Source organism: Mirounga angustirostris, unplaced genomic scaffold, assembly GCF_029215605.1.
Source record: "Mirounga angustirostris isolate CCGP_5_RB_7025 unplaced genomic scaffold, mMirAng1.0.hap1 SCAF_2, whole genome shotgun sequence".
Taxonomy (NCBI): Eukaryota; Metazoa; Chordata; class Mammalia; order Carnivora; family Phocidae; genus Mirounga; species Mirounga angustirostris.
This window is the reverse complement of record NW_026991710.1, coordinates 158,762,710-158,785,210: the sequence shown is the minus strand read 5'-3', so window position 1 is coordinate 158,785,210 and position 22,501 is coordinate 158,762,710. Positions and strand designations below refer to the sequence as shown.

The following is a 22,501-nucleotide window of genomic DNA, read 5'->3' as shown; positions in this document are numbered from 1 at the left end:
GACACCCCTGCCCTGCTGTAGCCTTGTTCATGTGTTCTGACACCCTGCTTGACGTATGGGGAGCCTGAAAATCACAGGGCAGCTCCGAGGCAGGAGGGAGCTCTACCGGCTGCTCTGGAGTTCTTGGTCCCATACGAGTTTTTAGGTCTCCATTATTTGTAAAGAAAAATTCTAGAGGGACAGAAAGAGAGGCTGGAGAAGGGCCTGCCTGCTCCATGCTCTCTGCGCCAGTTTCAGGGTCTCAGGGGAAAACAAGTTTCTGAGTGTATTTCTTACAATTTTATGCCATGAATTTAAGATGCTAGCAGCTGCAAGATACATCGTTACCACACAAACCATTAAGAAAGGACAAAAATGCCAACTAAACGCTATCAGGTGCTACAGTGTCTTGATCTGCGATGTTATTAAATGTGAAAAAACGTCTCTGCATTGATGAAATAAGGGCCACTCCAGTTCATGACAGATGTGGCCTTGCCTGCCTCCTGCATCCGAGGAGGGAGCAGCCCTCGGCCCAACGCCAGCCCGCCGTGGGGAAGGAGAAACAGACGCCCGCCCAGGGGGCCCCTCCTCACTCGGGCGGATGACCGCCCGCCCAGAGCCCTGTCCTGGCTTTCTCTCGAATCTGGGAGCTTGCTGCCCTCACCCAGCAAACGGGCAAAATAGGGGAGAAGCCCGGAAACGTAAACCTCCCAGAAATGTTGAAGCAATGGAGCAAAAAACCCTCTTTCAAAGCCGTGAAGTGACTTTGCATGCTTAGGAGCGAACACCATGTGTAACTTGCCTGGATTATGAGATGATCTCAGACAGTATAGTGAAAGGATAAAAACTCGGACAAAACTGGAAACGTGTTTGAAAAATTCCTTTCACTAATTTTTTTTTTTTAATATTTGAGGGAAAAACCCTGAAAAGTCAGGATGGGGAGAAGACTTTCCTCCCAATTTTCCTTTTCTTTTCTAAAGCCTTCACATTTCATGCCTTTGTCTCTTTGTTCGAACCATCTGAACCATCTGAAGTCGATTAACAGCGTGGAATTACCCCCCTCCCCCCCTCGGGAATCCTCAGCGGCCTCTGAGCACCGCTGGCCCCCACTCTCAGGGACTGGGAGGGTGTGGCCAGCCCAGCACAAACTGGGAGGCTGGTGGTCTTTGAACCTTAAAGAGAGCGGGGGTCTTGGACACCACATGGGTCTCTGGAGCCCCGATGCAACCTCAGGATGTAAGGGTCAACAAAGACCGTCACGTGCAGACGATCTTGCTTGAGCACATGGGATGGGATTTTGAGAACTTGTTCAGGCAGCTGAGGAGATTCTGAGATCAGGACATTGGATTCCCCGTAACTGTCTGGAGCAGCAGTTCTCAGAATGGGGGCCCCCAACCAGCTGCAGCAGTAGTGCCTGGGGGTGAGCCTTCCAGGGACTCTTATGCACCAACTGTGGGGCGCAGGCCTTGGGCAGGGCTGGGGCGCCGCTGTTTCAGGAGGGCCTTCTCTGCCCAGACTCCGCTTCGGACTCCGGGCTCCAGGGCTTCCCCGTTTATCCTGATTTTTTTATTGGAAAACCACGCTCTCCTCTTCGTGGACCCCTGACGTTCTACTGCTTCCAAAGCTGCTCACTATGACAACACTACCTTCCCTTCATCTGTGCTCGGGCCATACGGTCGTCTGGAGAAGCACCCAGGAAAGGAAGCAGTAGGTCACAGCCTCTCCTTTTTCAAGGATTTTATTTATTTATTTGAGAGAGAGCGCGAGCACAAGTAGGCAGAGCGGCAGGCAGAGGGAGAGGGAGAAGCAGGCTCCCCGCGGAGCAGAGAGCCCGATGCGGGGCTCGATCCCAGGACCCCGGGATCATGAGCTGAGCCGAAGGCAGCCGCTTAACGACCGAGCCACCCAGGCGCCGCTATCCCAGCTTCCCCTGTACTAGAAAGGCCGTGGCGAACAATAAAAGATGCCACCCAGGTAACCTGGAGCTACCCACAAAACAAATAATAGATGGGCTCTGAAATCAGACCCCGGGCCCGCCGCACACAGTCTGGAGACACCAGGGCAGTCGTGTTCAGACCCACGCGCGTCCTCTGGATGAGTGGTGGCGTGTGGCCCTGTGCACAGACCACGGGAGGCAGCCCGAACGTGCCGGAGGGCCACCGGTGCCCCCAGGCCAGGCCTGGCTCGGGGATATGCCACCTACCCAGGTCAGCATCGGTGCTCTTCTTCATGTCCTTCTGCAGCCTCCTGGTCTGCTCCTCCAGCCTGCAAGGCAGGGGCACGGCCTGGGCACCTGGCACCACCAGCTTGCTCCAGCCCCCTTCCTTCCCATCTACCTGAGTTAAGCCCATCCTGACGCTCTGCATCGCCTGCCGGGAGAAGAAGGGGCCCCAGGGCTGCGGGGATTTGTCCCACTGACGGGAGGGCCACCGGCAGTCTGCATGAGGCCAAGCCCCCAAGGGCTATGAGTTAACGACTCTCACACAGCCGTCAGCTGGGGGAAAATTTCTGGCAGGCTGTGAACCGAGCTGCCCTCGGCTCCCAGGCTGTGGCGGGACAGAGGAGCGGCCTGCTGCTGGCCGTGCCGGATGGGGCAGTGTGGGAACTGAGCCCTGGCGGGAGGCTCCTGTCCTTCTCCCCACCAACCGTCGTCCTCCTGGGGTTCAACACTCACTGCTGGAGTTTTCCATACTCCCTCTCAAAATCTCTCTCCACCTGTAACCAAAGAGATAACTCAATCATCGGAGAAATGACAACACGTTGGAAAAAATATGCCAGCCTACTGAAACTCCCCGCACACCCTCCCCGGGGCCGTGGAGAACCACCCCGTCCAGTCTATACAAGCACCTGCAGATCGTTAACGACACAGTAACCCTGTGTTCCCAAATTAATTAAGTGTTTGATTTAGGGCAAAAGACTCCCCTCCCAGATGGGCCAGCCAGGCAAGTAGCAGCGGATTGTGGCTCTGTTCCTCCACCACAGGGAGCCAGGCGCCCGGCTGTGTTCCCTCTCCTCCCCCGCCCCTCCCATCGTGTGGCAGGTGAGGTGCTCAGAATGTGACTGAGACTAGGGCAGCCCAGCAGAGAAGCAGGCGGGTCCCCTCCCGCTCCAGGCCCTGCTTTCCTCACAGGGCCTACCACCTGCGAAGTCTGAGGTGGTTCGGGGTGGATCGAGAAAGCCCCTGTCTCCGTTCTCTGTGCTGGGATGTACAGAGCGCAAATACTATTACTACTGACTCAGGCAAGGCTCTCTTAAAATTCTTCCTAAGTTATCAGATTTCCCCAATGCCAGCAAAATTTACATCGGATGGGTGTGAGTCCTGATCCCAATTCTGCCGCCTACATGTCAGGTGAGGTCAAGAAAACTACTTGCACGTCTAGCGCCTGAATGTCCCCATCCATCAACGGGGGCCCTGGCAATGGTCTCTTAGGAGAGTGGCCTGTGAGGTGTAGGACATCTGAGAGCCGCAAGGAGGGGACGGAGGCCTCTCCTCCTTCCCTTCCACACGGGCAGGACCAGCTCCCTGGGCGGCTTGCTGAGCCTCTGCGCTGAGGTGCTCCAGGAAAACCAGCTCACGCTCGCGGGGTGCTCACCACGTGCTTCCACAACTGGAGGAGGCAGGGGTACGAATGACCCTCCCTGTACTCAGGAGCTCCCTCGGCCAGAGGTGAAGCGAACCGCGCAAGACCACGGCACTAGTGAGCGGCAGAGCTGGGATGGGGACACGGGCGGCCTGGCTCCAAGGCCTGGGCGCTTAACCAGCATTCTGAGAAAGGGGAAAAAGGTATTTGCTGATGAATTAAAGTCATGACCTAAGAAAGGTGCCTTCTTGGCTGCTCCCCGAGACTCCTGCCAGTGAGAGCCCTGAACCCAGATTCTCACTCTCCTGACATGCCGGCTGAAGCTCACGGAGCGCAGAACTGCAAAGTGTCAAGGCCCCACTGTTCTTCACCGGTACGCCCTTCCGTCATGGTGCCCCGTGAAGGAGCATCCGGGAGCCCCACGGACCCCATACTCCCCAGGTGCATTTAGGTAAACTCAACATAGTCCCAGAATGGCAGAACGTTATTTGGGCCAATTATTTCATGTTACGAGTGGGGAGAACGAAGCCTGGAGGTGGGGGCTGATTTACGGAAGGATGCAGGGCTAGAATTCAGACTCCTAGCTCGGAACACTCCCCCGCTTTGAAAATAACATTCATTAATCCCACAAACATTTACTGAGCACCTATTAAGTGCAATGCTTTCTGCCAGGTGCGAGCACTCCACTGGTAACTACACCAGACGTGGGCCTGGTGGGACAGATGGAACAGAGTCACATACAAGTATACATGTGTGACCCAAACCGTGGGCAGGGCCCTGTGAGAAGGGCACGGAACACCTGCCTAGCCAGGGTCCCAGGGCATGACAACGTGTCACCAGCCTTGCACAGACATACCTCACCTTCCTCATCTGAACTGTAAAACTGAGAGGCGGGAACTCGGGGTCTCTCCTTACTTTATGTGCCCAGCATCTGGGGCCTGACACAAAGCTGTGAAGTAAAGTTCACCACTGGTTTCCCCTCATCCTACAGTCTTTGCCCTCTTTTCAACAGACCCCCCCTCCATCCAGGAACCTGACATCTTCATCATTGCCTTCCGTATGATCCATCAAAAGCTGCTCTAGAGACGTTCAAAATTCGCTCCCACTAAAGCATATATTCCTGATAAAAGCTTCAAGTGCCACCTATCCCGGGGGATGTGTAGCTGGGCAGGAATCAAAGTCTCAGCCAAAGCCTGAAGAGCGTCTGGCAAGACTGCAGGCAGGGGCTTTGTTCTGGGGCGGGGAGCCTGGCCCGGGCCCAGCAAGCCCGCACTGAGGCAGTCCAGCCCTTTCTCCCGCACTGCCGCCGAGGACGGTGGGGGACAGGAGCGAGCAGAGACTGACGAGAACTGCACTCTGATACCAGCTGTGCAGCATTAAAAATACTACCTAACATTCGGAGTCTCAGTTTCTTTCCTAGTGGAACGGGATCACTCTGGCTAGCCTCTCCCTGTGAAGATTCCCGGTGGCTGACAAGGCAACGGGGTAGCAGCGTCGGCCCCGCCGGCTTGCTTGGAGGATCCCCCAGCAGTCTGTGCCGAGCCCAGAGCATGGTGCCTGGCCTGCTGACGGCGTCTCCTTGCTCCTTTCCTACATGCAGGGGTGCTGGGAGGACCAGAGCAGTCTGGGGGTGCAGACCAGACCATAACCCCTTGGCTGAGAGCGGGGGCAGCACAAAGCACGTGGTCGGTTGATAGCTAGGCCTTTGGCTAAGCCTGGATCCTGTGCCTGGGGGTTGTACCGGGGCCTCCCTTCACTGGACACATCCCTTCTCCTACTTCGTAGGATGTGACCGCTAAGCAGTCTTCACATACGATAAAGCCTTTTTTCTCAAAAGAACGAAATTAAATGAAGGAGGTCTTGGTCAGAATCCAGCTCTCCTGAAGATCAAGAACATGGAGCTCGTGCTCCTAAAGGGGAGGCGGGTGCAGAGAAGGCCTGCCGACCCACCGGAGCCACGGCCTTGGCTCCCGGCACTCTCTTTTGCAATCCCCACGTGTGCTGATGCATGTGTGGGATGTCAGACAGCACCTGGTCCCCCTGGCCGGCACTGCTTGGACTTGCACAGAGATGGAGCGACTGTGGGGTTCCAGCTGGGTTGGCTCACTCTGGCTGGTGAGGAACCTGAGGTCTCACGCTGGCAGCTGGGAAGTATGTCGGGGTGGGGCTGGATCCTTCTACTGCTGCTTAAGGCCATGCGACAGCCTGCCACGTCCATGAATGTTTCCCTCCTCTGCTTCTGGAGGCCAGGTGTGGGTTGCTCCTACAGCCGCTGGTCTCCAGAGCTCTCTCCTCCCCTGGGGAAAGAGCCAAGGCAGCACAACCAGGGTTCTGGCCCCTCGGACAACGGCTAAGGGAACAGAGAGACACACTGGAGTCTCAGTCCAAGGTACATCCATTCTGAGGGAAAGAGCCAAACACAAAAGATCTGAGTATCTTTGAATGCTTGATGCTTCTGCCAGAGAGGCGACTGGCCCCTGCTCAACAATGCAAGTGTAAACACATGTGCAGACCGTCAGCGGGCCGGGCCGCGGGGTGAGCGCAGGGGGACCGAGCCCCACACCGCAGGCCGCTCCCTGCATTCTCCGGGGCCCCCGGGCCGTTCCCGGGGTCAGGCTGGCACAGAGCCGGAGTCGGCATTTGTGAAGTGAGCGAGTGGGCTGAGCTCTCACCCCAAGTGCCACCCGTGAAGTGAGAGAGAGACGGGCAGGCAGGGCCGGGGCTGCAACGCTGGGGCTACGCTGCGTCCATCAGAGCTGAGGCGGACGGCCCGCCAGGCGCCAAGCAGCCTCTCTCGGAGGAGGGCGGGGCGGGGCGGCAGCATCCCCGCGGTCTGTCGCAACAAGATGAAATGAGGCTGAGAGACTCTCCACTCGGCAAGTGAAAATCTCTCTCAAGTGAAGGCTCGACATGGCGCCCCGGCGGATGCTCTTCCTGCTACGGGCCGCAGTGTGCGCCCTCCTTCCCCCGGGAGAGCCGGGGGCACTGCTTCAAAGAGCTCTTCCCTCCACGCGGGTGACCAGGGAGGAGCGGCTTCTGTCTGCCACGCCAAGATGCTCCAGCTGCTTAGTGGGACTGGAGGGGCAGGGGGCACTAAGCGGAAGGTCGGGACTGGGAGCTGGGGGAGCTTCCGGCCCTCCGGCCCACTGCGATGGCCAGCCCCTGCAGAGAACATGCTATTCCAGCCAGAGCCCCGACAATAATGGAATTCGTGTTAAGGACCTGGGCACAGGAGAGCAGTGTGAGCAAACACACAATGCTTTCTTTGTGTCTGACAGCTGGGTGCCTTGAGCCAAAAACCTCCTGAAACTCCCTGAAGATAACATGAGTGTTTCTTCCCATGACAGGGGCACCAGGACTTCCCGTCAGCAGGCAGCCGCATCTGCCCTCTCTGACAGCGCCAGGGCAAGAAGAACAGTGCGTCACCGACACGGCTGCCCGGCTCGGCCTGTGCTGGGGGCCAGGAGGGGCCTGTGGGGCAGAGAACGAGGCCGAAGGGGCAGGCTCTCGCTCTTTACACTTCAGTGCCTCTGGGGGGTTGAGGGAGCAAACAACTCTCTTCCAAGCCCTAACCAGGCTTTGCTTCCTTGTGAGAGATCAAAGGCCGCGCCTACCATTCCCCCCCCCGACCCCCCCCCCCCCCCCCCCGCACTAGGGGATCCGGCTGCTGCGGATAGGCTGCATCCCCGGTGGTTTGGAAAGAGTCAGATCAACTCCCTTCCCATCATGGAGTTAATATTTATTGAGGGCTCGCTATGTGCCGGACGCTGTGTTAAGTGCCTGGCCTCGTGTAGGACTCCGAATATGTCAATGGCATGGGTTCCAGGTTCACCTGCACTTAAGAAGGGAGAAAGCAGGGCTCAGAGAGCGTAAGGGCCTTGGCCACGGCCATCACACACAGCACGTGGCAGAGCGGTGGGAATCCAGGCAGGAAACCTCCCAAATCCGGCTTCTTAACCACTACTTGATGCCCAGTCCGTCTGGGGGAGCGGATTCCAAAAGTCAAAGGACCATGATTCTATCTCAAACAAGACCCCTGTGACGAGGAGGAGAGGCAGGCCAGGGGCCCATCCGCGGGCCTGTCTGTAGGGCCATCCGTAGGCGCTGGGAGTATACCTCTGCCCTTCCTCTGGGGAGTCCTCATCACTCCTCAGATGAAAAGACTCAGAGATCTGTCAAAAAAAACTCTGGTAAAGAAGCTAGAAACTGAATTGTAGCCTATACTTTTCTGTGGAGAACAATGGCTATCTCCCTAAAGGTAAGGGCGTTGGGAGAGTTTTCTGTTTGTCTGTTTGTTTTTTGGTAGTGAGTGTTGGGAATAAAAGACCCTTCTCACAACCACTTCCCTTTCAGATCTGCCCCGGATTAAACTCTGGAGACTCAAAGCCACACCTTCCCACTTCCTGTAGCCGGCTGGAGCCCAACACTTGCACGCCCAGATTCTTTGCGCTTCAGCTGAGAGCCTCCGCAGATGGCCGGCCTCTGCATGGGAGGTAAACTCTCCGTCGTCCTCCGCCTGCCTTCACTTGAAAGAGAAATGCAGGCCCACTTCCTTTTAAGTGGCCTGACTTCGGATTTTCCAAAGACTGAGCCATTGGTCAGATGTGTGATGAACTTCCCTTCCTGCCAAACTGCAGCAGTATCTTTCCTGTAGTTCTGAGTCTTGAGCCGAGGAGGGCCGAGGTCATCAGGCCGAGAGAAGCGTCAGGGGCCCCAGCAGGCGGGCGGTGCCGGGCACAAGGACAGGCAGTGTGCAGTTAGGCTTTCCCACAGTAAAACCAAGAGCCTGCTTAGACTGGTGGCTGAGGGGGTTCAAGAGGCCGTTCTTGACCAGAATTCCCAAACCATGGGAGACCTTCCCAGCACAAGTGAGGTGGAATAAAGGAATGGAATGTGTATGGAACAGAGGCTCCAGCTTGGGTTCCAATTTCAGCTCTGTCACTGTTAGTTTTTTTTACAACCTTAGAAAGTCACTGTGACTTCGTAGGCCTTGGTTTTCTCGTCAGAAAAATCAGGTTGGACTAGATGATCAGTAAGGGCTTCCCATCTCTAACTTTCTAAGAATCTATGACTCCTCTCCCATTCTGGAGATAAAATAGGGATAAAAACTGTGGGCTCTCAAGGAGGTAGGATTCAGTCATGCTCTCCCGCTGACTCTGGGTCCTGGCCAAGATGCCCTTGGCAGTGGAGAGAAAGGGACCCCCCTGGAGAAGCTTCCTGGTCTTCATGCAGCTTGAGGTGGGGGCCTATGTTTCAGGAGCCCTCTTAGGAAAGCACAGACTGCACGCCAGATTGCAGAGATGGGCCGTTCAGAAGCAACGGATTCCTCACCCATCACCTACCTCCTCGACCTGCGGGAGGACGATGGGGATGAGCCCAGGCTGATCTGCCGAAGGAAAATGTCCCACGCTAGGAGGCCCCTGCAAGCCCCAGTCTAGGTGAGATTCTAGAGCAACGCAGCTGGGAAGAAGGCAGCCAGGGTGCAGCCCTCCCAGGCCCACGATGAGCTGAGTCAAAGTTCTGGTTCTCTGCAAAGGCCACGTGAGACAGACTGAGCCTCAGAATGAAAGAATTGGGTTACTCACTGTTTTGGGGACAATCTGTTTCTTGGGCTGCCCAATCTTGAAAGGAATCCTATGAGAGACAGAGACAAAGGGGGCTTTTAGGAGAAATGGGGAAGGATGTGGCTGAAAAGTATTGATGAAGTCTAGGCCGCTGCCCCCCAGGAGGGCAAAGAGTGGTGGTGGCTCACTCCCAGCCCTCATGCCACCTGCCCCGTGGGTTTTGGGCTGGCAGCAGCCAGGCTGGGCTCCGGAGTGTCAGCTGGAAGTCCTGGGCACTGCCTTCTGCCCCAGAGCATCTCTCCTACCAAGAGTCTGGTGTGCAGAGGTGAGGGCGGGAAAGGGGAGATACTGTTCAACTCACAGTCACTGTGTATCTGTGTCCTGAGGAGCTGCAAAGTCAGAAATTATAGGTTCGCCAGGGTAGCTATCATCCTTGAAAACAAGCGTTTAAAAAACACCATGAGCACCACTTCTCGTCTGTATTAGGTGCTTCACTACTTCTCTATAGAGGGACAAACAGTAGCCCTGCAGAGCTGCTTCTGTGGCTGGAGAGGGATGACAAACTAAAGGGGCATTAAGGACCAGCCAGGCTGGGTTATTTCCAGTAAGAACTGACAAAATTGAACTGTGGCTCTGAGTCTGGCCCAAGTCTGTCCGGAACTTGCTACGAAGCTCTGCACCTAAGGTTCCCCACTTGGAAACGGACGACAGTTTGGCGTAACAGAAGGAAGGTCAAGGTCTAGGCTCTAAACCAACCCACCACTGTTGCCTCCACCTCTGAGGAGCAGGCCGCCCTCTGGCAGGTAAGGTCAGCCCTGAGATTCATTTCCTACTCTGCCAAAGGATAGGGTTAAACTGGTAATTCAGAAGCTGCCTTGAGGCACTGAGAATTCTGAAGTGTACCAATGGCTGGAGAAAGGAGGCTCCCCGAAGCCCCTTAGCTAACAGTGAGTTAAGCACCCCTGGGATCATCTCAGGGCACAGGGCAAGAGCAAGAGAGCACTGAGGGGACAATGCCGCTCCTACTCCCACTCCTTTCAGTGCTCAGGACGCCCGAGTCCCTTCCCGTTCAAACCTCCCGCTTCCACCCATCCACACCCACCCCTTCCCTCTGCACGCCCTTCTGCCCAAGCCTGCTTTCTCTTGGCCCAAACTGACCAACACCGTTGCTAAACCCAATGGTATAATTAACCACCGATAATAACCCCAGACAACGATCCGGTGGAGAGGATGGGCCAGCCTGAGTCACAGTGGTTTAAATTTAATTTCTGGAGGACATCCTGTTTATTGTTAACCCAGCCCAGTAATTTGGGAGCATTAACCCTTTGGGGGCTGGCTGACTCACATGGCTTCTGTAAACAAATAGTCAGTGGCTCTATAATTAGCAGAGGGAAAAGGTAAGCTCTGGAACTGAAAAGGAGAGAAAAGAATTGCTCTTTCCCTTCTGCAGACCTAAAGAACAAAGGTTAGGGGAGCAGAGCTCTGCAGTCCCCTCCTCCTCTTGCTCCCCCCTCCCTTACTCTTCCCCAAATTAGGGATCGGAGTTGATTGACACAATGGTTTTGGACAGCGAACAACTGCCCTTAAGGACCATTTTGGTGACAGTGCACATGAGGTCCTGGTGGCACTGAGAAAAGACTGTTCTGCGCGAAGCATGTTGTGGTGTAACAAGCTCTAGACCGGGAATCAGAAAGCCCGCTCTCCGCCTCTGACCAGTTTTGTGATATGGACAAATCATGAGCTCTCTGGACTCTAAAACAAAGGAGTTGGACTAGGGGGTCCCTTCGCCCGTCTAAAACTTGCCTTCTAAACTGAATCTTTGTTGCAGGAACGTGGGAGCCAGATGAGAATTCTCCAGAATTCTCACAGTGGTCTTGGAAATGATGCTAACTTGGAGTCTAGGACTACAGACCAGCTACAAAGAAATTAGAAACTTCGATGCTATTACTTGTGGTGCCACAGCCTCTCTAAATCTCAATTTGGAATCACAGTATTTTTAGAATTGCAAGTTACCATAGAAATTGTTCCAGTTCAACCCTCTCATTTTGCAGATGGGAGAGCCAATCTGGAGAGGTCCAGTGACTCGCCCAGGGTCATGCTGCTGGCTCACAACGGAACCAGGAGTAAACAATCCCCTTGTCTCTCCGCAACTCATGGTTTACCACTCGTTCACATGAATTTGTTGTATTTCTTTGAGGGAACTAAGAAAAATCATCTGACCAAACTACCTAACCTTAACATAACTATGGAATTTCAAAGGGGCTCCTTGTTTTTTAAAAGACCGGAAACACAAGAAATGAAGAGAGTAGTGTTATCGGGAGGAAGGAGCCTGTGCTGATCTGGATCCTTCTACGCAAATCACAGGTTTCATGCACCACGTTGACTGTGTGCAAAATGTCACCAATAATGTCGTCAGGACAACAGGTATAAGACTTGGACTGTCTAGGGCAACTGGGATATACAGCCACCCCACCCATATGGGATGCCTTCCCTTCTCCGGGCTGCATCAAAGCTGTTCTCAAGTCCAAAACCTTGCTTGCCTTCTTCTAGATGTCTAAGACTTTATTTGGCATTTAAAAATAGTCTACCTTTTATAGTTAATTGAAGTTTATCCCTTTAAAAAGTAAAATATAATCAGAGAAAACTTGGGAAATACAGGAAAGTATGGGGGGGGGAAGGAGGGAGAGAAGGAGAGAGGGGGAGAGAGTGAGTGAGAGAGAGAGAGAGAGAGAGAGAAAGGGAAGGAAAAGAAGGAAAAAAACCAAAACACAGCTCACAGTCTCATATCTAAAGATAACCAAGGCTAATGTTTTGGTGTTAATTATATTTTAAAAGTTTGCAGAAAGAAAAAAATCTGAAGCAAATATGCCAAGTGTTAGAAGTGGTTAATTTGGGGTGGTGTGTGATTACTGTTTTCTCCTTTGCACTTTCCATATTTTTCAAATAAACGAAAAAAAAAATCCCTTGTTTTTTCCTTGACTATAAAAATAACACCTGATCAGTGTCAAACACTTGGAAAACATGGAAAACACAAAGAACACGCACGCGCGCACACACACACACACAGAAAAATAAACAGTAACACCCTGAATCTGTGTGTACATACAATGTACATGGGTATATATGTATATTTACATAATTTTTAAAGAACAAAGGAAACATATCATGAAGGCTTTTCTATGCCAGTATGCAGTTGCCATCAGGCTGACTTGTACGAGCTACCTAGTATTTCATTCACCATTTTATTTTTGTGCCCCACATCACTTACTGGTGGTCATTTCAACTGTTTCAGATTTTTCTTCTATTATAAAAAACCCTTAATAGCGAAATCTTTGTGTACATCAAGGATTACTCACAAAGGATAAATTCTTAGAGTTGGAATTGCTGGGTCAAAGGATATATACATGTCCAAGACTTTGATACATTTGCCAAACTGCCCTAGAGGCAGATTGAGACAGTCTACATTTTTTAAAAGATTGAAATGGTTTACATTTTACCACTGGCCCTTTGGCCTGTTTTTCAGGATTTTTTTTCTGGCTTAGTGTTTGCCTTGCCCTTTTGTACATGTGTGTTTAATGTACAGAAGCTTCTGATCGGTATGAAGTCAAATCTACCAAATCTTTTTCCTTTACGATGTCTTCATTTGGTGTCTCACTGAGAAAGAACTGCCCTCTCCACCCCGACATATAAAAATTCACCTAAATTTATTTTATTGGTTTCCTTCTATTAACCTGAGTTTGCTTTCATCCGAGTTCTACGTGGGCAGAGTTTAATAAGACAAGGTTTGTTAAATGAGACATTAGGTTCTGCCCTCCCTCTCCCACCCACATCTCACTTGCCCAAGACAAGCGCTTTTGACTGCGCTGGTTTTATTGGCATCTACCTTTGCATCTCTAAATAAAAATGCTTCTATTGCTATCTCTTGTTAGGTTTTAGGCACTAGCTCCTTTTTGTTTTGGAAGGGGAAGATTTAAGAAACCAGCCAACCCTTTCCAGGCCTCCACCCCCATGACACAAAGGCACATCTTTTCGATACAGTTATGTGATTTGGTAAGATCAATACTAAGTAAACTATTAGGAGAATCATGTGATTTCTTTTCTTTCCTACATGTGGTGGCAGATTTTTCCACCTCAGCCAAACCTTCAGCAGACTGCAGCGTTCGGAGCCAAGCCCCCCAGCTAAGCCACTCCCAAATTCCTGACCTGCAGAAACTGGTACTGTTGTTTTGAGACACCATGTTGTGGGGTAATTTGTTACACGGCAATACATAACTAGTAACACTGCATGTTTCTGCTTTCCCTGTCATTTTTCTACGTATTTAACCCTCACTCTATCTCCGTTGTCTCAATCCACTGTCAACCCATTTATTTGTATCAGGGGTTCACTTCGGGAAGCAGTGACCACGGCAGCCTCTGAGCAGCTCGGCCCTGGAGCACAGCTGATGGCCCAGGCTCTCCCTTCTCTTTCCTCACACCAATGCCTTCCGCCTCTCCCAGAATTCTGACACCTGGAATGTCTCGTGTCTTCCTCGTTTGCGTGGAGTAAAAGTGTGTGCGAGATACTTTTTTTGAGACTTTGCATAACAAAACCCCTTTTTACTCTGCCTCACACCAGTTAGTTTGACTGGGTATAGAATGTGGGCTGGACTTAATTTCTTCCAGACTCTCAAAGGCATTGCTTCGCCGGCTTCTCCTTTCCCAGTACTACTGTGGTGGTGAAGTCGAAAGCACGCTGATTTCTATCCTTTGTAGGTGACCTACTTCTTCGTGCAAGCTTATTGGATCATGTTTGTCCCCGGTGGTGTGAAATGTCACAAGGATGTACCTTGTGGGTCTAATTTCACTCACTGTGCTGGGGTACGGGCCAAACTCTTTCAGTTTGGCAATTTATAATCATTCGTTCTGGGATTTAAAAGAACGTGGTCGTGGTTGGTTTCTTCCCCCATTTTCTCTGCCTCTTATTTCTGAAATTCTTGTAATTCCAATGCTGACCCTCCTTGGTTGCTTCTCCAATTTCTATTTTTCAACATTTCCTTATCTTGTCAAGTTTTCCATTTCTATCGTAGATTTTTAAAAGTTTTTATTTTAAAAATTTTTTTTAATTTTTAAAGAATTTATTTATTTGACAGAGAGAGACACAGCGAGAGAGGGAACACAAGCAAGGGGAGTGGGAGAGGGAGAAGCAGGCCTCCCGCGGAGCAGGGAGCCCGATGTGGGGCTCAATCCCAGGACCCTGGGATCATGACCTGAGCCGAAGGCAGACGCCTAATGACTGAGCCACCCAGCTGCCCCTAAAAGTTTTTATTTACTCATTTATGTAAGTAATCTCTACACCCAACGTTGGGCTTGAACTCACGACCCTGAGATCAAGAGTTGCACCCTCTGCAGACTGAGGCAGCCAGGCGCCCCCATTTCTATCATATTTTTAATTTCCGAGAGCTCTTTTTAATTTTCAGGATGTTCTGGTTTGTTTGTTTGTTTTTAATTTATTTTTATTTTTTATGGTATCCTGTTTTTTACTTCATGGATGCCTTCTCTCTCTAAAGACCTTAATGATAGCTTTAGAAAACATTTCTTCTTCCTGGAGTCTCAGTTTCCCCTCAAGTTGTCTTTCTGCTTTTGTCTCCATTTTTCAAAAATACTCAACACTCCCCTCGGGGTGTGGTAATTCTTGCGTGTCTGCTCACATGCGTGACAGGAGACAAAACAGCTGATTAGAAGCCATGAGTGCTCTGATGAGGTCTGTCTACTGTGTAGAGTGGCCTGGCTGAGCAGTTTTGTGGGGAGCCCCTGACATCAGTATCTAGTCTTTAATTCTCTGGGCAGAGAAGATTCTTCTGCTGTCTCGTCACAGGAGTGTTCTTTGAGCTCAGTGAGTAGGTTACGTGTGCACGTGTACGTGTATGTATGTGTGTCCTGCAGGTGCCACAGGGGAATGGAAGGGTTGTCTCAGCAGTCCCCACGCATTCCTTCACTTCCTCCTCCTGCCTTGAGGATGGCAGTCCTGCCCTCAACTGGACTTACAGTGGATCTGAGTTTTGTGGGCCTGGAGCTTATGATTTTGCATGCCCTTTTAAAGAAAAAGAATGCAAGTTTACAAATATAAACACAGGATAGGGCACCTGGCTGCCTCGGGCAGTGGAGCAGGTGACTCTAGATCTTGGGGTTGTGAGTTCGAGCCCCACATTGGGTGTAGAGATTACTTAAAAATAAAATCTTAAAAATTTTTTTTTAAAAACCCCAAATATAAAAATAGGTATGAAAGTGTTTTAGACAGAGAAAAGAACATAACAAATTACAAGTTATAAAAGCTGACAAATAACACAAACATCAGAAAATCAAGAATAACCTAATATTTTTATTAATCATCTGACACACCTCTGTATTCATTTTTTGGCTGTGTAGTCTATGATTGCCTCTTCATGTGACACAGAGTGGGTAACATCATTTTCTTAGAGAGAAAAGAAAGGTAATTCAGCCTTTCCTTTAGTATGGTTGACTGAAATTTGTTTTCTATTACTGACAGTTTAGAAAAGCTTTTTTGTAGCTTACCAGTAATATATAAATATACTACAAATTTTAGGACTTTTGTAAAATTTAGGAAAATCTCATGTTTCTTTCATAAATAAACTGTAAGATTTCAGGACACATTTCAGGTTTTCTTGTATGATGACTAATCTTAGCCGCTCTCTGAATTTATGGGGGTAAACGGCTTGTCACTGATGTCCCTGGAGGAGGGCACATCATGAGTTTTGTCATCTTCGTTATCTTTTGCATTAAGAAATTTTTTTTTAAAAGATTTTATTTATTTATTTGACAGAGAGAGACATAGCGAGAGCAGGAACACAAGCAGGGGGAGTGGGAGAGGGAGAACAGGCTTCCCGCAGAGCAGGGAGCCCGATGTGGGACTCGATCCCAGGACCCTGGGATCATGACCTGAGCCGAAGGCAGACGCTTAACAACTGAGCCACCGAGGCGCCCTGCATTAAGAAATTTAAATGTTTTATCAATGTGTGCATATGAATTGCTCCTCCTCTTTATTAACTAGATTATCAAACAACCATCGCTGCTATTTAAAACTGATCTCGTTCTCGTAATGAATTATTAGCTTTTAGTACAATTTGAAAATGTTTTGTTGTACTTTGATTTCAGAATACCTATTGATTTAATTGCTCACCTTTGTCACTTTTTTGTGTTCTGTTATTTTTGACCGAATTCTCCCCTTAGCTTTTTTTTCTTCCTTTTAAAAATGTTTTCCAGCTTTATTGAGATACAATGGATACACAGAACATTGTGAAAGTTCAAGGCGTACAATCTTTTTTTTTTTTTTTTTTAAGTAGGCTCTATGCCCAACGTGGGCTTTGAACTCACAACCCCGAGATCAAGTTGCATGTTCTACTGACTGAGCCAGCCAGGCACCCCTTCCCCTTAGTTTTTAAGTACACTTAAAGAGGACCAAAAAAGGTACCCTTTGTATATTTGCAACTCAGGAATCTGCAATTTCTTGTGGTTTTATCAAAGTTTTCAAAAAATGTCCTCAAATTGCAGCTAAAACAGCATACTCCCAATTCAATCCTCCAGTAGCATCCCAAAAAAGGCCTTTGCTACTCCAAAGCTGCCTGACATGAGGGGCAGTATAGAGCAGAAAAAGGAGGAAGTGAAGGCAGAGGTTTTCTTAACTGAGTGCAGTATAAATACATTTTTGATGTTTACAAAAACACAGGATCATGGGAACACACAGCTAGGGTTCCTTTCAGGGCCTTGGACAAGGTCCATGCAAGCCAGGGGCCCTGAAGCTTAAACTTTATTAAATAGTTTTCACATAGTAAATCCACCTTTGTGTACCTAGTATAGGAACTCCCTGTCTCATACTCTCCAAAGGGTGGGGCCCCTTCATTCTTTTGCTAGGGTGAGGCAGGGACAGTCTCCCAGGGATACTGGAGTTGGGGAGGAGATGGCAGGGCTCTAAACTTACTCAGAGACAGCTTTCAACCAGTCCTTCTAATCGGAGTGCTTGGCTTCACCCCATTTCTAGAAGTCCCTACTGCCATCAATTCCTGAACTTTTGAGGATTCCATAATGTAAGTTGAGATGGCTCTTGGTTTTCCTAAATGCCAGATTAGAATCTGGCTTTCTTGGAACTTAGACAGTTACTGCAAGTAACTGCATCCCAATTCCCAAATGTGGTTGATGTCTCTATTCTCCCTGAATCTGTAGATCTGTGCCTTAAAAACAAAATCACTTTACTGTGCTTTTTGTGGAATCTGTGAGGAAGATAAATTAGACGTATGTATTCAACCTGTCATCTTTACTTGGAAGCTGATTTATTAAGTTTTAAATAACAGCTTTATTGAGATATAATTCACATACCATAACATTCATCCAGTGTACAATTTGGTTGTTTTTAGTACATTCAGAGAACTGTGTAACCATCACCACAATCTAAGTTCAGAACACTTTCATCACCCCAAAAGAAACCCCATTATCTATTAGCAATCACCCCCCATTTCTCCCCTCCCTCCAGCCCCCTGGCAAACCATTAAGCTACTAGGTCTATGGATTTACCTAGTATGGACGTTTCCTATAAAAGGAATTATATAAGTAGCCTTTTGTGTTGGCTTCTTTCACTTAGCAAAATGTTTTCAAGGATCATCCACGTTGTGGCATATATCAGGACTTCATTCCTCTTTTATCACAGAATAATATTCGATTGCAGGGATATACCGTCTTTATCCACACACCCACTTTCCATTTATCCATTCACTCACTGGGAGAGGGACACTTGGGTTGTTTCTACTTTTTGGCCATTAGGAATGTTGCTGCTATGAACATTCGTGCACATGTTTGTGTGTGGACATACGTTTTCATTTCTCTTGGGTATGTACCTAGGAGTGAAACTGCTGGGCCATATGGTGGTTATGTCTATGCTTACACTTCTGAGGAGCTGCAAGACTTTTCCAAAGTGGCTGTGCCATTTTGCAATCACCAGCAGTGCATGAGGGTTCCAATTTCTCCACATCCTCACCAACACTTGTCATTGTTTTTTTTTATTTTAGCCATTCCAGTAGGTATGAGGATTATTGCATCACGGTTTGGTTGACACGTCTCTAATGACTAATGATGTTGAACATCTTTTCATATGCTTATCAGTCATTTGTGTGTCTTCTTTGGAGAAATATTTATTCAAATCCTTTGCCTGTTTTAAAAATGGGTTGTCTTTTTTTATTGTTGAGTTGTAAGAGTTCTTGGTCTATTCTGGGTACAAATTCCTAATCGGATATATGATTTGCAAATATTTTCTCTCATTTGTGAATTGTTTTTTTTCACTCTTTTAATGGTGTTCTTTGAAGCACAAAAGTTTTAGGTTTTGAAGAGGTTTAATCTATTTTTTCTTTTGTTGTTTGTGCTTTTTGGTATCACGTCTAAGAATTCTTTGCCAAATTCAAGGTCATGAAGACTCACCCCTATGTTTTCTTCTTAGGATTTTATAGTTTTAGCTTTTACATTTAGGACTTGATCCATGCTGAGTTAATTTTTGTGTATGGTGTGAGGTAAGGGGTCCTACTTCATTCTTTCCCATGTGGATATCCAATTATCCTGGCGCTGTCGAAAAGACTATTCCTTCCCTGTTGTACTGTCCTGGCATCCTTATATATATATAAAAATAAATCAACTGACCATAAATATAAAGTCTTATTTCAGGACTCTTGATTTGATTCCATTGATCTACATATTTATCTTTATGCTAGTACCTAATTACTAGACCTTTGTTGTAAGTTTTGAGATTGAGAAGTGTTGAGCCCTCCAACTTTGCCATGATTATTTTGGCTATCTGTGTCCCTTGAATTTCCATATGAATTTTAGTGGTTTATTTTTTATACTTAAATCATTACTCCATTTAGAGTTTGAGTGTATGGTTAGCCAGTTGTTTTAACATAATTTAAACAACAAACTACCTTTGAGAAATCATTTCATTAGTGTGAAATACTTCTATTCCATACCACAGACCTGTCTACTCTTTTGCCAATAACACAGATTTAATTATTTAGGTTTGTAACAATTCTTAATATCTACCCAAACAGATCCCTTCTCATTACATTTCATTTCAGGTAATTGGCTATTTTAATTTTTCTTAATATTTAAGATAAACTTCAAAGTCATATGCTGTGTGCCCCCCTGCCCCACCCCCCCCAAATCAGGATACTTATTACTGAAAATGCATTACATTTATAGATTAACTTTTGAAGATCCTACATTTTTACAAATATTAGGTTTGCTCATTCAGGGCCATAATATTTCTTTCCGTTCACTCAAGTCTTTTTATAATGTGCTTTAGTCTTATGAGTAGGTCCTCTACTTTTATTTTGTTGAATATCAAGATCCCAAAGTAACACTTACATGTGAAATTTTTAGCCCTACACATGGAACCAATTCCACCTGGTTACACTGCAGATGGAATTCTCTTTTTCATTTTATTGTCCTGGTACACAGGAAAGCTCTTGGGTATTAAATATTTACCCTGAAACCAGTCACCACGCCTACATACTTAACCTATATAGCCTGAGAAATTCAGCAAGAAAAAAAGAATTAGGTTTTCCAAATAGACAGTCATATCACTTGAAAATAATGACAAAACTTCCCTTTTCTTTCCCAATATTTTGTATCTACTTCTTGTGTTATAGCATTGGCCAGAAATTGTAGAAAAATGTTTCTGACTTTACTAAGAATGCTTCGGGGCTGATCTTTCACCATTAAATATGAAAAAGGCTACTGGTTTCAGCCAGAAAGGCTCCAATTAGTAAGGAAGTATCTTTTTGTTCCCAGTTTCCTACAAGATACAAAGACTGGATGTTTGAGTTCTATCACAGAGCCTTCTCCAGCATGCATTTAGATGACCAGTCAGCTCTCCGAGACCCAGTGCTGTGATTCACTGTTACACTCTGCTTCGTAAAGGGTCAGGCTAACCAACTTTGCTGTGTATACATCTTACTTTCTGATTATGACACATAAGCCCTCCAGTGCAGGGACTGAAGGTTATGCTTCTTTGCAATTTCTGTAAGTACTGTATTAGGTACAGTGCTATTTTCAAACTTTCATTGAATGAATATTCAGTAAATATTTATTGAGGGCCTCCCTTATACCTAGAACTACTCTAGGTTCTAGGGCTATCAGGATGAACAAGACTGACTCATTCTACGATCCCAGGGAGCTTATAGTCCAGTTTGATGCACACAGTAAGCACTGGATAAGTGGCTAAATAAAGGAGTAAATCAGTATGTTGCCTCAAGGACCCTATATAACACCATACTCTCATTTAAGTTTCCTGAAAGAAGTTACTCTCAGATAAGGCTTTATAAACAACAAAGAAAAGTAAGATCACTGTCTTTGGCCTCCCAATTCTTATCTGACTAAACCAAAGCTAAAAAGGGTCTCCCCAGCCACCAGCAGCAGTTGGGGTCAGGGGAAAGTACACTGGGTGCAGACCGTGAAAACGGAGCTGCCCCTTGGCATTGGCAGTAAAGCCTAGCTGGACATGGTATCAGAATATGGGTTGAGGGAAAACTTATTTTATTTTTAAAGATTTATTTATTTGAGAGAGAGTGCCCACGAGCAGGGGCAGAGGGGCAGAGGGAGAGGGAAAATCTCCAGCAGACTTCCCGCTGAGCTCGGAGCCCAACTCGGCGCTCAATCTCATGACCCTGAGATCATGACCTGAGCCGAAATTAAGAATCAGTCACTTAACCGACTGAGCACCCTGGCGTCCCCCAAAACTAATAAATTAAAGAGCTTAAGAGGAAATATGACAGGAGAAGAGTCTCTTGGGTTTATTCCAAGGCTGCCAAATGGCAGATATGCTCCCCTCTGCCGGAGAAATAGCCTGAAAACTGGGGTACCTGCCAGGGTACCTGAGAAAAGAACAGATTCTCTGCCACTGAAGCGGTGAAAGGTGGCCAGGGGAGAGCGAGAAGACAGGGCGGAAGGAAGCAGCTCTTCTGCCTCTTCTCGGCACTACCTCCCTGTGGTTCTAGAACCCTGCTGGGTTGCAGGGACCTCCTCGGGAGAAATGGCTGCTCTGGAAGGCGCACGCGGCAAGTCCAACAGCATCACAGCATCTCCGAGAGCAGAGGCGCCCTGGTCCAGTGGGGGTGGTGGCTGAGGCCGGCAGTCCTCCGGGACACAGAGAGGCTCACTGGGCCTCAGGACCTTGGTCCCCCTCCTCCTCACGCTTTCCCCGGGGTTCTTCCCTTGGCATCGGGCAGGTAAGCAGAGGTCCGGAGAGAAGACAGGGCTTGCTCCCCACAGAATCTCTCCGCTCTGGAAGAAACCAAGAGGGCTCAGAGCTCCCAGCCTCCGGACTAGGATTCCTTAATTGGTTCTACTTGCCAATCCGTAAATATGAGCACCAGAGGGCAGGAGAAGGGATATTTTGGTCTCAGCAACAAAACGGAGAAAACAATTCTCTCAAGCCTACCCTTCTCCAACCCCCAACGTGCCCCACCTCAAAAAAGAAAAAAAGTTCTATGTGTACAGAGGGAAAGGGGGGAAAAAATTCACTTTCACAATAAAGAAAAGTCAACAGGATGTTCTCCAAAGCTACAAATATACTTTTTCAAACAGTAAATATCTCTATTAGCAGCATGATGCCAGTTGGCTAATTCTGTCTCAGTAAAACCTTTCCAAAAAACTCCTGCTCTTGTGTAATGTCTATTTACCAAAACAGCTCTTTTGCATTTTCAATTTGCTAGGTTTCTCAATCTTTTGTTTCCCCAGCCCCTGTACTGCAGAGGCAGAGACAAGAGGCAGGCCCAGATGGCAGTTGGGTGGGGATCCCCTGGTCACCCCAGAAGATCCCTCGAGCCCCGCCTTCTTTGGAGAGTCCTCTGCTTCCATGACAAAGAAGAGTGGAAAGAAGCCCAAACCTACACATTCCTCTCTGGTCTTCACCTTGGCCTCTGGAAATCGTTTCTACTGAATGTGAATGAGCCTAGGCCTGGCTTGAGGGTGGAAAGAACCCTGAAATGATTCAGTCTACCCCACCCCACATCTTTCTGAGGGATCACAGTTTTGGGGGGAGGGAGGAGGTAAGGGAGGTGAGAACGAAGGGAGGGCTGAGCAAAGAGTAGGCGGCAGTTGATAGTGGCTGAAATCCTGGCTCCCCGGGGAGTGGTCTGGGCCTGAGTCACTGTCTCGGCAAGAGCAGGAAGGTGGGCGAAAGGCAGCAGCTTCTGCAGGCTGGAAGGACAAGCCCCTCCTCCCCCCATCCTTCTGTTACCCTATCCTTGGGTCGTTGTCTTCCCTGGTCTGAGGCCCCACCACGGCTACCACCACCTTGACACTTGGAGGGGAAACAGAGGGCTGGGGCCAGGGCAGCGCTTA

General features: G+C 48.5%; 1 protein-coding gene across 4 annotated transcripts in view; it reads right to left on the bottom strand.

Annotated features, from left to right (window-relative positions):
- The window catches only part of BIN3 (bridging integrator 3), a 42,358-nt gene that overhangs the window by 11,381 nt on the left and 8,476 nt on the right, over positions 1 to 22,501 (bottom strand). The window contains exons 2-5 of one of the 4 annotated variants that reach the window (XM_045880017.3): positions 9,146 to 9,194; positions 3,573 to 3,745; positions 2,654 to 2,694; positions 2,183 to 2,244 (exon numbers count right to left, since the gene is read on the bottom strand). In XM_045880017.3, the coding sequence (XP_045735973.1) occupies positions 2,183 to 2,210 (28 nt within the window). In that variant the 5' untranslated portion in view covers positions 2,211 to 2,244; positions 2,654 to 2,694; positions 3,573 to 3,745; positions 9,146 to 9,194. Of the gene's footprint in view, positions 1 to 2,182; positions 2,245 to 2,653; positions 2,695 to 3,572; positions 3,746 to 5,591; positions 5,961 to 9,145; positions 9,195 to 22,501 lie in introns of those variants that run through there. The other 3 variants (XM_045880015.3, XM_045880014.3, XM_064585418.1) reach the window with 3 other exon arrangements.